General features: G+C 36.3%; 1 protein-coding gene across 1 annotated transcript in view; it reads left to right on the top strand.

The window, feature by feature from the left end:
• The window catches only part of NBAS (NBAS subunit of NRZ tethering complex), a 189,876-nt gene that overhangs the window by 133,943 nt on the left and 42,718 nt on the right, over window positions 1–13,215 (top strand). Inside the window, exons 45-46 of the mRNA XM_086631399.1 lie at window positions 5,766–5,984; window positions 6,232–6,434. Coding sequence (XP_086487525.1) covers window positions 5,766–5,984; window positions 6,232–6,434 — 422 coding nt within the window. The remainder of the gene's footprint in view (window positions 1–5,765; window positions 5,985–6,231; window positions 6,435–13,215) is intronic.

Here is a 13,215-nt window from a genome sequence, read left to right as displayed (position 1 = left end):
TAAGTTGGGCCAGCAATGACTGAATGGAAAGGTGGATGAATGAGCAGTGCTTGACTAGGCAAAGGAGTTAAGAGAATGTCTAAATTGGAGAAATGGATGGGGAGTTTGCCTTTGTGAAAGGGCAGCTAGCCTTGTTATACTGGCTTGTAGTTTAAGGTGTGACAAGGTTTTAGATGCTTTTATCTCTAAGAGTTCAGAGATTCTTTTCTCCCATGTTTCTTGCAATCAATAGAAATGAGTGACCACCTAGAAGATGAGATTCAGTTCCCCAGCCTTAAGGGTTCAGAGAAATGGTGACATTGAGTGGTGGGAACTGTGTGAGCAGAGATGCATCATAGTGAGACTTCAGTAAATCATAGACCCATGGTAACATGGCTAATGTCCTGGATATTCTGTATGAGACAGATTAGACTGCTTCCCAAAATTTAGTATTTTTTTGATCTGCAGCATATCCCGTAGGAGATGTTTTATAATTTTGGAGGGGTTAAAGGTGACTTGTGAATCCAGAGTAATCCTTGATTGCTCTAGTGGCTAATTATTCACTGTCTATATTTTAAAAACAGCTTTTTTGCTAAACTGAATTTATCTAGTTTTGAAATTCGACCTATAGACATTTTGCCTGCTGTACTGAAGAGGTGGCCATCAAAGTTTTCTTCCACAGTCAGACATTCAGCAGAGGCCACTTAAACTTGACTTTGATAAACTGAATGAACTGACCTTGGGAAGTTTTCTGCTCTTTTTTTTTTTTTTTTTTTTTTTTTAATGTGTGTGGTGGGTTTTTTTTGTGTTTTGGGTTTTTTTTTAGTGTGTGTAGGGGGGATGTTGTTTTGTTTTCTCTTTTTCCCAGCTCTTCCATTATTATCACAACTCTTTTTTGGGTCCACTATATCAGCATCCATCTTCAGTTGAAAAGGGTGGCGATTGATGCAATATCCCTGTTCTGTTTGTTGTAAATGAAACAGGTGAAGTCCTTTACTCTTCGTCAGTACCCACCTCACACACTGAGGGGCTGAAGTATTTCTCCTTTGACCACAGCAGCTCACTGCTGCAAGCAGTGAGAGTTCCTGCTTGTGGCACTTCTACTCAGAAATGCTTTTAATTCTGAATAGCTGTTCAAATTTTTCTGTCATCTTTCTTTCCAGCAGCTCTGTTTGCTTTTAAATAATGCTGACTTCATAGATTCTTAATTATAATAATGATCATAGCAACTTTTTTATCTTGATGATTTCCCTTTTGTGATCTGTGTGAAGCATTTTGGGTAATTTAGGGATTTTTTTTTTTTTATTCTTTGTTGCCAGCATTTTGTTCATTGTACTAGATATGTCTTCAAAGAACCATCTGTTTCAGAGCTCATAGGTCATTGCCCTGACGTTTGTTGATTAACAGTACTCTGAAGAAAGAGCCCAACACAACAAAATAAAAACAAAACCACAACTGAAAACAATTACTTTTTTAATTGCTGTTTTTTCATTATTGAACACTCACTACAAATGGGGATGAGCACAATATGTTGATTAGGAAGAAAAGACTACAGCTTTAGACAGCCAAAGTAGAATAAAAAACATTGGTATCATCAGTTAGATCTTCTATAGATAAAGAGAACTTGAAATTTTCCTTAAACACAGGCTCTTCCTTGCAGCCTTCTGTAGGCTTGGCCACGTTCATTCAAACTATGGCTGATGATATTTTTTGTTTACTGTTCCATTCTTTATAGTTTCTTTTTCAACTTCTGATGCCAAGGAAGAACTTTGCTTGCAAATTAATGGTTTTAATTAAAAGTTTGACTCATTTTCTGAGTCAGTAATACTTTTTTGACCATTTTCTTGTTGCTTAAGCAGGAACACGATGTCCGTATTTTGACCACACACTAAACGAGTGTGGAATGGGAACTTGTTACAACTGGATATTAACCTGCATAATTTTCTCTTTCCATGTTAATGATTTTAAGTGTCATTTTTAATTATTGTATAAAAAGCTCAGTTTAAAAAAAGCTCAAAGTAATATTCAGTTTCTTTTGTATGGCTGATTGACTTCTTAACACTGTATGAAATGCTAAGGAAAAAGGCAGGGCATAACATTGCCTGAAGATGTACAAGAAGTGTGTTAGTAGTGTTCTTACCTAGCATGACTGCATTCAGATGTTACCTTTTGAATTACTTGGCTTCTTTTTATCACTTTTTATCACTTTCTATCACTGTGCTCCAGCTCAGTCGGTTTGTCTTGCATGACCTTGTTTTCTTCATGGGTATTGTCAGTATCTTTTTCTGATACCGGTACATTTTTACATACTTCCTTGTGCCTTGCCATTAATATAGTTATTATAATTAAATCTTCTTCAAGATTGCATAATAGGAATCTTCATGAATAATGTCTTGTCTTTAACTAGTTCCTTACATGCATTAGAACTTTTACACATCTCAGATGAGCTGTACTAGGTCTGGCAGGGATGGAGTTAACTTCCTTCATAGCAGCTCCTGTGGGGCTTTGCTGTGGATTTGTGACTAAAATAGTGTTGATAACACACCGGTATTTTGGCTATTACTGAGCACTGCTTGCACACTGTCAATGCTTTCTCTTTTTCTCAACACCCCAGCCCTGAGAAGCTGCAGGTAGTCTAAAAGTGAGGAGGGGACACAGCCAGGACAGCTGACCTGGGCTGGCAAAAGGTGCGTTCTATGCCATACGATGTCATGCTTAGCAGTAACAAACAGGGGGTTAGAGGGTGTCTTCCAAGATGGTTGCTTCTTGGATGTTGTCTGGGCATTGGTCTGCTTGTGGGAGGTAGTGAGTGATTGCCTTTGCATCACTTAGTTTTGGTTTGTTCATTGTTTTTCCTCTCTCCTTCATGTATTAAGCTATCTTTATATTGATCCACACGTTTTCTTGCTTTTCCTCTTCTTTTTCTCTCCCCCTGTAGGAACTGGGAACCAGATTTTGTCATTCCTTAACCGTTTAACCTGCTTCTGAGTTAACTAGTGTAATTTACTTTCTGTTCTAGTATATCTAGTTGGCTTGTGGCTACATGACATTTGCTTGGTGGAATATGTAAAGCTGGGATTTAGTGGCAGAGACAGAAACTGGACCAAACTGTTCCATCTGAGCATCAGGAAACATTTTTCATTATGAGGGTGACTGATCACTGGCACAGGTTTCACAGAGAGGTTGTGGAGTCTCCCACATTGGAGGTATTCAAAAGCCACCTGAACATGGTCCTCAGCAACTGGCTCTAGGTGGCCGTTTGAGCAGGGGGTTTGGACTAGATGTCCTCTAGAGGTTCCTTCCAACCTCAACCATTCTGTGTTTCAATGTTGCTGGGATCCCAGGTTCCTGTGGCATTATAAGGAGAGGAGCTGTTACCATAATGACAAAGTTGCATGCTAATCACTGGTGATAAGAGTAGCAGGGTCACCATCTTCATGTGTAAGTGAGTGTTACTTGTACAATACGTTATTAAGAAATACTTAAATATTCTGGAGGAAATGGGCTTCTGAGATGAGTTTTTACCCTGAGGAGTGAAATCTGTTGAGCTGAAATAGTATGCGATGTTCCTTGATTTGAAGATAAAAGAAAACAGATTTTTAGGAGTTTTCATTACACATTATAGCCTATAGAATTAAAAATCTCTTTAAACTGTAAGAGCTTTTTAAAAAGGAAACTTCACTTCACATGCAAACAAAGGTTGAACTAGCCTCTAAGCTACCTTTTTTTTATCACTGGGTATGATACCAAATCTCATTACTGAAGCTAAATAGAAGTACGGAGGATAGCCATTCATGTTTTGGAATAAAATAGCCAGAGAAATTATACGTTTGTAGTGCTGCATTTTGACACTATGCAAATATGAACACAAAATTAAAATAGTCTTGGGAAGAACCTGTATTCTGTTTTTTTTTTTTTTTAATGCTTTATTCTGTATGTGCTTACGGCATCGTAACTTCTAAACTGGGAGTATATTCACATTGTTCTCTAGAATATAGCTGTTAGATGGACTGCTTAAATTGTTTGCTTTTTGCGTCTCTCTTAATTGCATTTTGAACATTAGAATGTACAATTGAAGGGGAAAAATGAAAGATGTAGCTGTTTTCATCTACTATCATGTTTACAAAATGCATATATAAACATATATGTGGTCCTTCAATTTTAATGTGATGTGAAGGGTATCACCTTTTCCTTGCTTCTAGTAAAATCTGATACTGAGACCTTGTTCAAAGTATCAAAATCTTACTTAATTACTTTTGGTGGGAATGGAACTGAGTTGCATTTGGAACTGAATGGTAAAATATCCTTTATATTTATCCTGTTAAATGACAAGTTTTCTTAGCTCTTACAGTAATATCCGCCCATTTTCCTTTTGTCTTTAAAATTGTCCAGTAGACCATTGTTGTGGTTTGCAGCAACAGCACAAGAAAACAGGAGTAAACCCTACATCTTTCACTGTGTGATTTTGGTGGGGGAGGAGGGAGGAAGCATATAAGCTGTAAAACGTTCTGCTAACTAATCCTTATTAAGCTTTGTATGGCTTTATAAGTAGATAGTTTAATTCACAATGTAAACATCAAATTGATTTTCTTATGAACAATGCTATAGCACTTTCATTTTTCTCTTCCTGTGGTAATTCAGCCTCTTTCTTTTCCAATGTGTCATACAGATTCAAGCTTTGTTTTCTTATTTCTTATGTATTTCAACTTGAAAATGTAAATTGTTTGTATGTCTTTGTCCACTATTCCAGTAAGTAAAACACTTGATGTTGAAAATACCTAATGCTGTGGGTTTAGGCAGGCGAGACCCCTGCCCATTAGAAAGTATATTGCAAGTGTGCTTAAATCTGTACTTGAAGTTATAAAGTAAAAAAATTGTATTTGAATTTTTGAAATCATATTTCAGACTTTAATTTGGACTTACAGCTGAAGCCATGTCTCTCCTAACTTAAAAGCACAACAGGTTGCTGCAAGTACTGTCTATCTAAAGAGCATTTCTATCTATATGCTTTTCTAACATATTCTTGGAAGCTTGAGCATCTGTGATTGTTGCCCAGGCTCCTTTCTGAAGTCCTAAATTCCACTCTGACACACTGGAACGACCCTTTCATGCTAGGTGGAAGGGTAAGGGAAAACTTCATTCAGTGTGTGTATGACTCTATTTAAAAATTCAAACTTTATGGGAAGTATAATAGGGAAAAAAAAAAAAGATTCCTTGTTTCAGTTTAATGGCTAGATACATCTAACTGTACAGTTCTTTCAGATAGTAACTTGCTGGTTTGTATAACTTGTGCTTTAAATAGGTTCATTTAAAAGTTGTAGACCTCCTACTGTTTTTTTTGTGTACAATTATGATCTTAGAGATATATTTTAAACAGTAATCTGAACTTGAAAAAACTAACCTGAAGTTAATTTTCAGCATTTTGAATTTTCAGTTAATCTTGTAAAACAATCCCCAGATCTCTCTCAATGCAGAATTAAAACCAAAGATTATAAGGTGACAATCTACAAAAATCATAAATATTATTAGGGAAAATAAGTTTCATATGGTTTAAAATGTGCTGGATTCAACATCAATAAAAGGAAGGACAAGAGAAGAAAGTAATGGAATATTGATTCTTTTTAAATAAATTACTAATAAGAAAGAAAGTTTTTTCTCATAAAATACTTCATTTAGTTTTATGCTGTGCTCTAGAGCAGCGGAGCCACCTGACCTCTAGGCACTGCTGTAGTACAAATAGTAGTGTACAGATGATGGGCGATTAAATATCGAGTAATCTTTTTCAGCTGCCAGTTGAAGCAAGGATAGAAGTGACTAAGAAGGCTATTAACACAGTCAAACATCTTTCTGAGAAATCAAGAAAAAAAACTTCTGAGAACGACATGCAAGATACCGAAAATCCGTCTGTTGCTTATGAAGAAACTCTGAATCACTTGCAGCAATCTCTTGCTCATCTGGAAACACTCACTCATAGTTTTATCACTTATTTGAAAAACAGCGATCAGGTAAGGATTACTGATCAGATGCTTCTTTTGAGTGTTACCACGACTAGCAGTGATGGACATCAATCTTCTGTCATATTTTATTAATGTTTTGTACGTTCGTTTTTGTTGACCTTGTTTTTGAAAGTTCACGTCCGTCAATCTTTTCTTTTTCATAGTAGATGTTAAGTCTTGGTAGAAAGAAAGACTCTGATACAGCCCTATAAATAAAGACTACACTGATTTGTGTTCAAAAATTTTCTGTTCACAGGATGCACTACAGAAGTATGGCTATTTATATGATTTGTCAAGGTCAGAGAAAGAAAAAATCTATGACCAAGCAGTAGCTATGTGCATAGATGGTCAACCCCTGGACATGATACAACAATTGTTACAAGTGGCTGTTGGAGATCTAGATCTTTCTCCCAAGGATATTGTCCAGTGTGCTGTTAAAAAAATTGTATGTATATTAAGGTAAGTACACTGCCACAATTAAGCCCAAAAATCTTTCTTCTGGGTTTTGGGTTGTTTTGTTGTTTTTTTTTTTGTTGGTTGGGTTGAGGTTGGGTTGGTCAGTTGGGTTTTTTTTGTAGCGAGTACTTGTTTGCTTCCAATTCTGGATTTTGCAGAAAATTGGGCAGTAACAGGAAATTACTTCTTGCATTGTTAATGCTCCTGTTTACCTATAATTTCATATTCGTATAAGACTGTTAAATTTTTCTGAGTTTGCGAAGCCTGGGCAATCTGAACAAAGCAAGCCACAGAACTAATCCTATTCACTGGAGGGTGCTTTTCAGTTGAAAACATTGGATTTACAGTATTGTTCCGTATGCATACTTGCGAATTTTTGGCAAATATACAATTGCACACAATTCTTCCCTCTTAAACAGAGTCAAAAGGCATGTTTGTTGGAAATGGTGGGTCCTCATAGAGGTGTTTGGGCAGTACAGGCCTAGCAATGGCTATTGCCACAACAGCTAGTTCTACAAGAAGAAGTACAATTTCCATTTTTGTAAAGAATGCTTCACAGTTTTTGCTCTTCTTTGATCTGCCTTTGTGTTACACCCTACCTCCAAGTTAAACAGCAAGCGTGAGTGGTTCATGCTTCTACAGCACTTAAAAGCAACAATGATACCCTAAAGAAACCCCGACCTGCTAACTTCTTGGAGAGAAACAGGTTTCTAATGTGAGGAAGGAGAATGTTTTGCTCGACTTTTTCAGTGTCGTCATTGTTACTGTTTCTTGCTGTTCTTAGTGCCATCATACTATGAGCAATCCCACACAATGTACCAGAAGCAAGACTTCGTCTTCATCTTTTTTGGGGATTCATAGCCTCAAACCTCAACAGTTTTCTTTTCCATGGCATGACACAAACCATATAACCAACTTGTTCATGCAACCTCAGCAAACTGAGTCATTTCTTATTTTAAAATTTTGGAGAAAGAGGCTAGGAGAAGAGAAAATGCAAAATAGCTATTTTCCACACAATTTATACTTCTACATCCCTGAGTAATTCTGTTGAGATCTGGGCAAGACCTGGATGATACAAGTGAACGTGAAATACAGTTGATGCTGACCATCTTGTTAACAGTGAGATTAAAGTTTGCATTAACTTCAGTACGGTGATCTTTCAGTTGAATATATTCTTTATTGTCTTGCATCCAAATTACAGTGCTAACACTTGCGAGAAACAGTATAAAACTACCGTAGTCATGGTGTGTTTGTTCAGTGCTAGTCATGTCTTGGGTGAGGGAAACGAGTCCTGCATTGAAGTCCTGCCTGTGTGATTAGCTACAGCCTCTGTACTTCGTGTGTTTTAACCCAGAAGGGACATGGCTTTTCTTCACAAGTTTGAGGCTGAAACTGCTACAGTTTGTCTGGCATTGGGGAGAACGTAGTCATCTCTGGGAATATAGAACTTAAAAATACCTGCTTATGGACATGTTTACAGACATGGTGAGGATGTGGACACAGGGGAGGGAAAGCTAAGCACACTGTTTGAAGAGCCTTTCAGTGAAAAAAGGTGCTCTTTCCTTATTTGGCACTCAGTTCTAGCTCAACTTGCCATTCGTAACACCCTCTGTTAAGATTTGATAAGGTATTTGACCACTTTTGTAGCCATGGTGATTATAAAATTCCTTTGCCATGTAATGTGGGACTTCAGCATGTCCTTTAAGATTCAACCTTTTTCCTGCCACAGCAAAAATGAAGATATTTATTAGGGTGGTGAACTGATAGGGAATGTGGTTTGGGGGCTCAAATGACAATCCATGAGACAAGCGTACATTGAAAATGGTTTGTTAGGGTTGAAGGAGTCTGTGAAGGTGCCATTCTTTAACGAGGTTTAGGATATGTTGAAGTCCATGAATTTTTTTAGCTATATAAGAGCAACATGTCCTCTTTCCTGCCAAGGAATTACCAGCATTTTGACCCATGCCTTAGTGCAAATGGAATCTGTGTGTCTGTCTTGACGTTCTCTGTCAGAACAACAGAACCAAAGTTTGTCTTCCCAAGTAACCGTTATGCTTGATGGAGCCCTGCTTTCCTGGAGATGGCCGAACACCTGCCTGCCGATGGGAAGTAGTGAACGAATTCCTTATTTTGCACTGCTTGCGTGCGCAGGTTTTGCTTTGCCTATTAAACTGTCTTTATCTCAACCCACAAGTTTCCTCAGTTTTACCCTTCCAATTCTCTCTCTCTTCCCACCAGGGGGTAGTGAGTGAGCAGCTGGTTGGGGCTGAGTTGCCGGCTGGGATTAAACGACGAAACTGTCAAAGTGTTTGCACTCCTTTTTGGCAGAAAATTGGTTTCTCCTGTCACTCAGTTTGAGAGTGTTTGTAGCATTCTCAATGATGGTAGAGCTTTTGCACAGCAACATAAGTAATATTTTCTTTCTTGTCTGGGTTAGTCCATTTGATGAAGAATAATTTGGCTTTCGATAATCACTGTCCTGCTGTTTCTGACTGGAATATAGCAGTGTGATACGTCTGGATACGAAGCTCACAAAGTCCAGTTATTTCAGCTATAATGAGTCTCATTAACATGCAGAGTATGAGAAACATATCAAAATTCTCCTTTATACTCTGCTTCTTATCAACATTTTTCTGTGAACTGAATTATTTGTTGTTTTATGCATTGCAAGGCTGGAATGTCTGCAGATTGATTTAAAGTTTTGGGGCAGAGACCATGACCAATAACTCCTATGCAGCACTTTCCGATAAAGAAGAGAATTCCTGTCCCTCCAGTAGAGAAAAGTGTAGTGGCAAAGATGAGATTATTAGTCGGAGGCTTCAGATAAACTCATTTGATGGGTGATGTGACCTAATGTGATCAGTAGAAATTTTTTTTTTTTTTTTTTTATGCCCTCTTCTTTAGGGGGAAGATCATTTCATATGATTCATGATACATGGACAGATAATGATCTATGGAAAGTTTATCTACTACAGTGATAAAGAGCATGAAGCGAAAATCTAATCTAGCAAAAAGTAAAATAGAAAATACTTGAAATAATATCCCCCCTATCATGAAATTCAGTAAGAGGATAATACTGTAAAGTAGCATCACTCTAAATATAAAGAGCAATTAAAAGAAAGGTTATTGCTTAGCATATCTTTAGCCTGCTGGTATTAATGTTGTTACTGTGAATAAAATTGAATGCATCTCTGTCCTACACCCAGATGTTAGATTTCAAGCTGGACCGTAACACAAATTAGAACATATTAACCATATAGTTAATGCAAATATTCTTGCCTGTGTACCTGGAATGACAAACTACTAATGCAGTGTTTCAAGGGAAAACTCTTCAGGTTATTTATTGGAGCTTTGATATACAATGTCAGTATTTTATACAGTGGTTTTGAAAGAGATCATGTTGGAAAATTCCTTCTTTGACAGTTAACCTTCAAGGTAGCACTTGTAAGGCTCTAACACTGAACTTGGATTTTCTGTAGCTATGGTGACAGGGAGTGTAATTAAAGTACTGTAACCGTAAGTGTGAAGCAGGCCTGTATGGATTTGCAAAATCATGGTAGTGCCAGTAATTTACCTGAAAGTTAAGCATAAATCCACCACTTCTGTGATTCCAACAGTTTCATAAGTACAACTCCTCTTCAAATACAGTAAAATATCTTTTGTTATTAGCATATTTACTGACTATTGCAGAAGAACCTTCTAGAAAGTATTACCTTTATGAATGATTAATTAAGTTACTTTTTGGCTTCATTTTTCAACAGCATACAATATCACAGGCTTAAAAACTCTCACACCTTCTCACAAATAGACCTCTTGTTAAATATAACATGCAGTTATTTGCCTAATATTAGGTACCTGTATTGTAATTTCAAGAGCAGTATTGCCTCTTTTGACTCTCTAGTTCTGCCACATGAAATTCAAAGTAGAAACTCTTACATGTTTTGTACATGACATGTACAAAATCTTTCCAGCAGAGCATATCTGCGTATGACATATGTATTGAGCACTTGCTTGTTTGTCTATGGAAGCAACTCCTATAAATAAAAATCAGTTGCCTCTTCAGTAGAAATCGTGAACTTCTGAAAAAAAAAATATTTTGGTAATTATGATAGTTTAATTAAACTTATGTAAGATTCAGTTTAATCCATTACTTAAGCTCACTCACATGGTATGCTGGAGGCTTTCCATAATGTGTGACTGTAGGCATGTTCCTGGATGGTTAGTCAGGGAAGACAACTTATTAAAGACATTATGGCCTCTTTCATTTGCAGCTCCTAAATTTCTTATCTTAGATGTCCAAATGGATGTAGCATTTAAGGAAATTTTGAAAGTATTCACCTGGCAATAAGCAGGAAAGGTTTGGTGAAATCTTGAGTTCTTGTTTAATTGCCACTGTTCTGTGAAGAAGGTAAAACCAGCTTTTTTAGACTGAGTAGCTAACTTAGAAGGAAAACACCACAAATTTTTTACTATCTCATCTCACTTGAGCAGATGTTATACAGAATTATTTTGTAACTGGGGTATCATAAATTCATGGTATTTCTGATGGAAATGATGGTTTGGCATTAAGACTTTTTTCCTCAGCTGTGAATGATCACACCAACAATATATTATATTCTTATCCTTCTGATATTTAGAGGAAACAAACAGAAAGAGGAAAATAAGGCTGAAGAAATAAGACAATATCAAGTATTTTCAATGAATACTGTAACTAGGTTAAAAGATGTAGATGAAGTTAATTTGTTCTCCTTTCAAGTGTTCTTTGTACTTTATTGTGTTTGAGGAAGTTGATTAAATATGCATCACTTTTTTTCTGATGCTGAACTGAAATCAAAATAAGCCTTTATCAGTGTAATTACACAAGGCTCATACTTAGAAGTTTTGATTTGAACACTGAATCCTGTTCTATTGCTTAAAGCATGCATAAAATAGCATATAATCTGTGGAAGACTAATCCTTCATTAATTATATTTGTTTCTGTTAGTAGCTGCTTATTTTTAATCATTAATCATAAAGAAAAATGCAAGGCAACGATCTGTGGAAACTTGACACAATTACTTATCTCATAAGCTGTAATCTCTTTTTAGTTTCTCTAACCATTAGGCAGTAAAGGCAACATTAAGCTTAAAAAAATGCCAGCTTTCAATCTTTGTAGATTTCTTTTTAAAATATTTTCTTATTCTAGATAACTGTAACTTACTGTTTAAATTTTCCTGTCCTCCTGCTTAATAGAATAGTACCTGTCTCTCTATGACAAACTCAAAGCCTTCTATAAATTTCATACATCCACTGTACTTTAGAACTGGCTTCAAAGATGTCTGAAACAGTGGTTTTCTGTTTTTAGACATGCCCATTAACTTTTGAGTTTATGTTTTTCTTTGACTCAAGTTTTTAGAGGTGCTTAGAGCCTGATTGTGACAGGAGCTAAAGACTTTCATTTCTAATTAGAGAGATGATGGGCTTTTGAAGAGCAAGTGCTAGGACTGTTCAGAACCAATCTCCAAAATCGAGGGTACCCAAAAGACGAAGTTTGCTGATGGTTCTCCTTTGATATGAAAGTTGCTTATGTACACTAAAGATAATTTAGGGTAAGCAGAGCTAGTAAGATCTCCCATTTCTGTAGTCCATGTCCTGTTCTTTTCTATTTCAGATAACCATCATTCTCTTCTTAGTATGGAAGCTTTATAAGTATTCTTCTAGTTTTCTTTGGATATGCCATGTTAATGCCCTTCGATGTCTTTTCGTTGCAAACTTAATTGAAAATAAAACACAAAAACATAATAATACTCAAAAATTTAAATTTGGTCTGTAAAGAGAACATTCATTAAGTGGTTTGTATCTACCTTCACTCTGGGAATGTATCTTAAGTTTACTTAGCTTTTTTAGCTTTTTTATTTCAAAGCAAACTTGAAAGCATCTTCTAATGCATGTAGCAGCTTGTGAAAAAACATAACTTGGATACTGCTGGTCTTTTTACCACATCCACACTTACGCAGTATCAGTGTGATCTAGATGAGAAGGGTTTTTTCTTTTTCTTTCTTTTTTTTTTTTTTTTTTTTTTAAGTGAAGCATTCATTTCTGTTTCTCTTTTTCTGTGAAAAATACACTTTCCCACCCCACCCTCTTGAAATCTTTCATGTAGTGGGCTTTTTTTGGTTGTTGTCGTTTTTTTTCCCCTGTGAAAATAGATTTTATCTTTTGGACAGACATGGCCTCTCTTTGGGAATCTGAAATCCTGAATGTTTCTGTACCATAAATTACAAAACCAGAGATTTGATTGTTACCAGTTAATCTGAAGATAGTTAGAAAAGTATCTAGATTTAAACTTCACTCTTCTAAAATTTATTTAGTTGCCATATGGTGGTATTGGTATTAACCATCACATTTCTATCATAGTCATAAGTAATACCATTTTTTGAGGAAAACGCTAATTTTACGAGCTTTCCATTCCTACTTTGAACTTTTGAGTGCAGTATAGCAATATAAAACAGAGGTAAACAGAGGTTCCATCATGCAACGAATTGTCTTGCATCTGTTCTGAATGGAGTCACATGTTGATTTTAAATGCAGTATTGTTCATTGAAGTGCTGGTCACCTATTAAGATAAAAATAAATAGAAAAGATGAAAGCTACCAGAGTGATTTCCCCCTCCTCCCTCTATATTTACTGCCTCTTGACCTGTGGAAGAACATTGCTGTTTAGCCGGAATGTCTGATAGGCAATGTGATTTACCTTTTTCTCTTCCTACACATGCATATTGGATCCTGTTTCATGGATGGCTTAA

Source organism: Tauraco erythrolophus, chromosome 2, assembly GCF_009769465.1.
Source record: "Tauraco erythrolophus isolate bTauEry1 chromosome 2, bTauEry1.pri, whole genome shotgun sequence".
NCBI classification, from domain to species: Eukaryota; Metazoa; Chordata; class Aves; order Musophagiformes; family Musophagidae; genus Tauraco; species Tauraco erythrolophus.
Note: the sequence above shows the minus strand (reverse complement) of the source record. Positions and strands in the feature narration are given on the sequence as shown.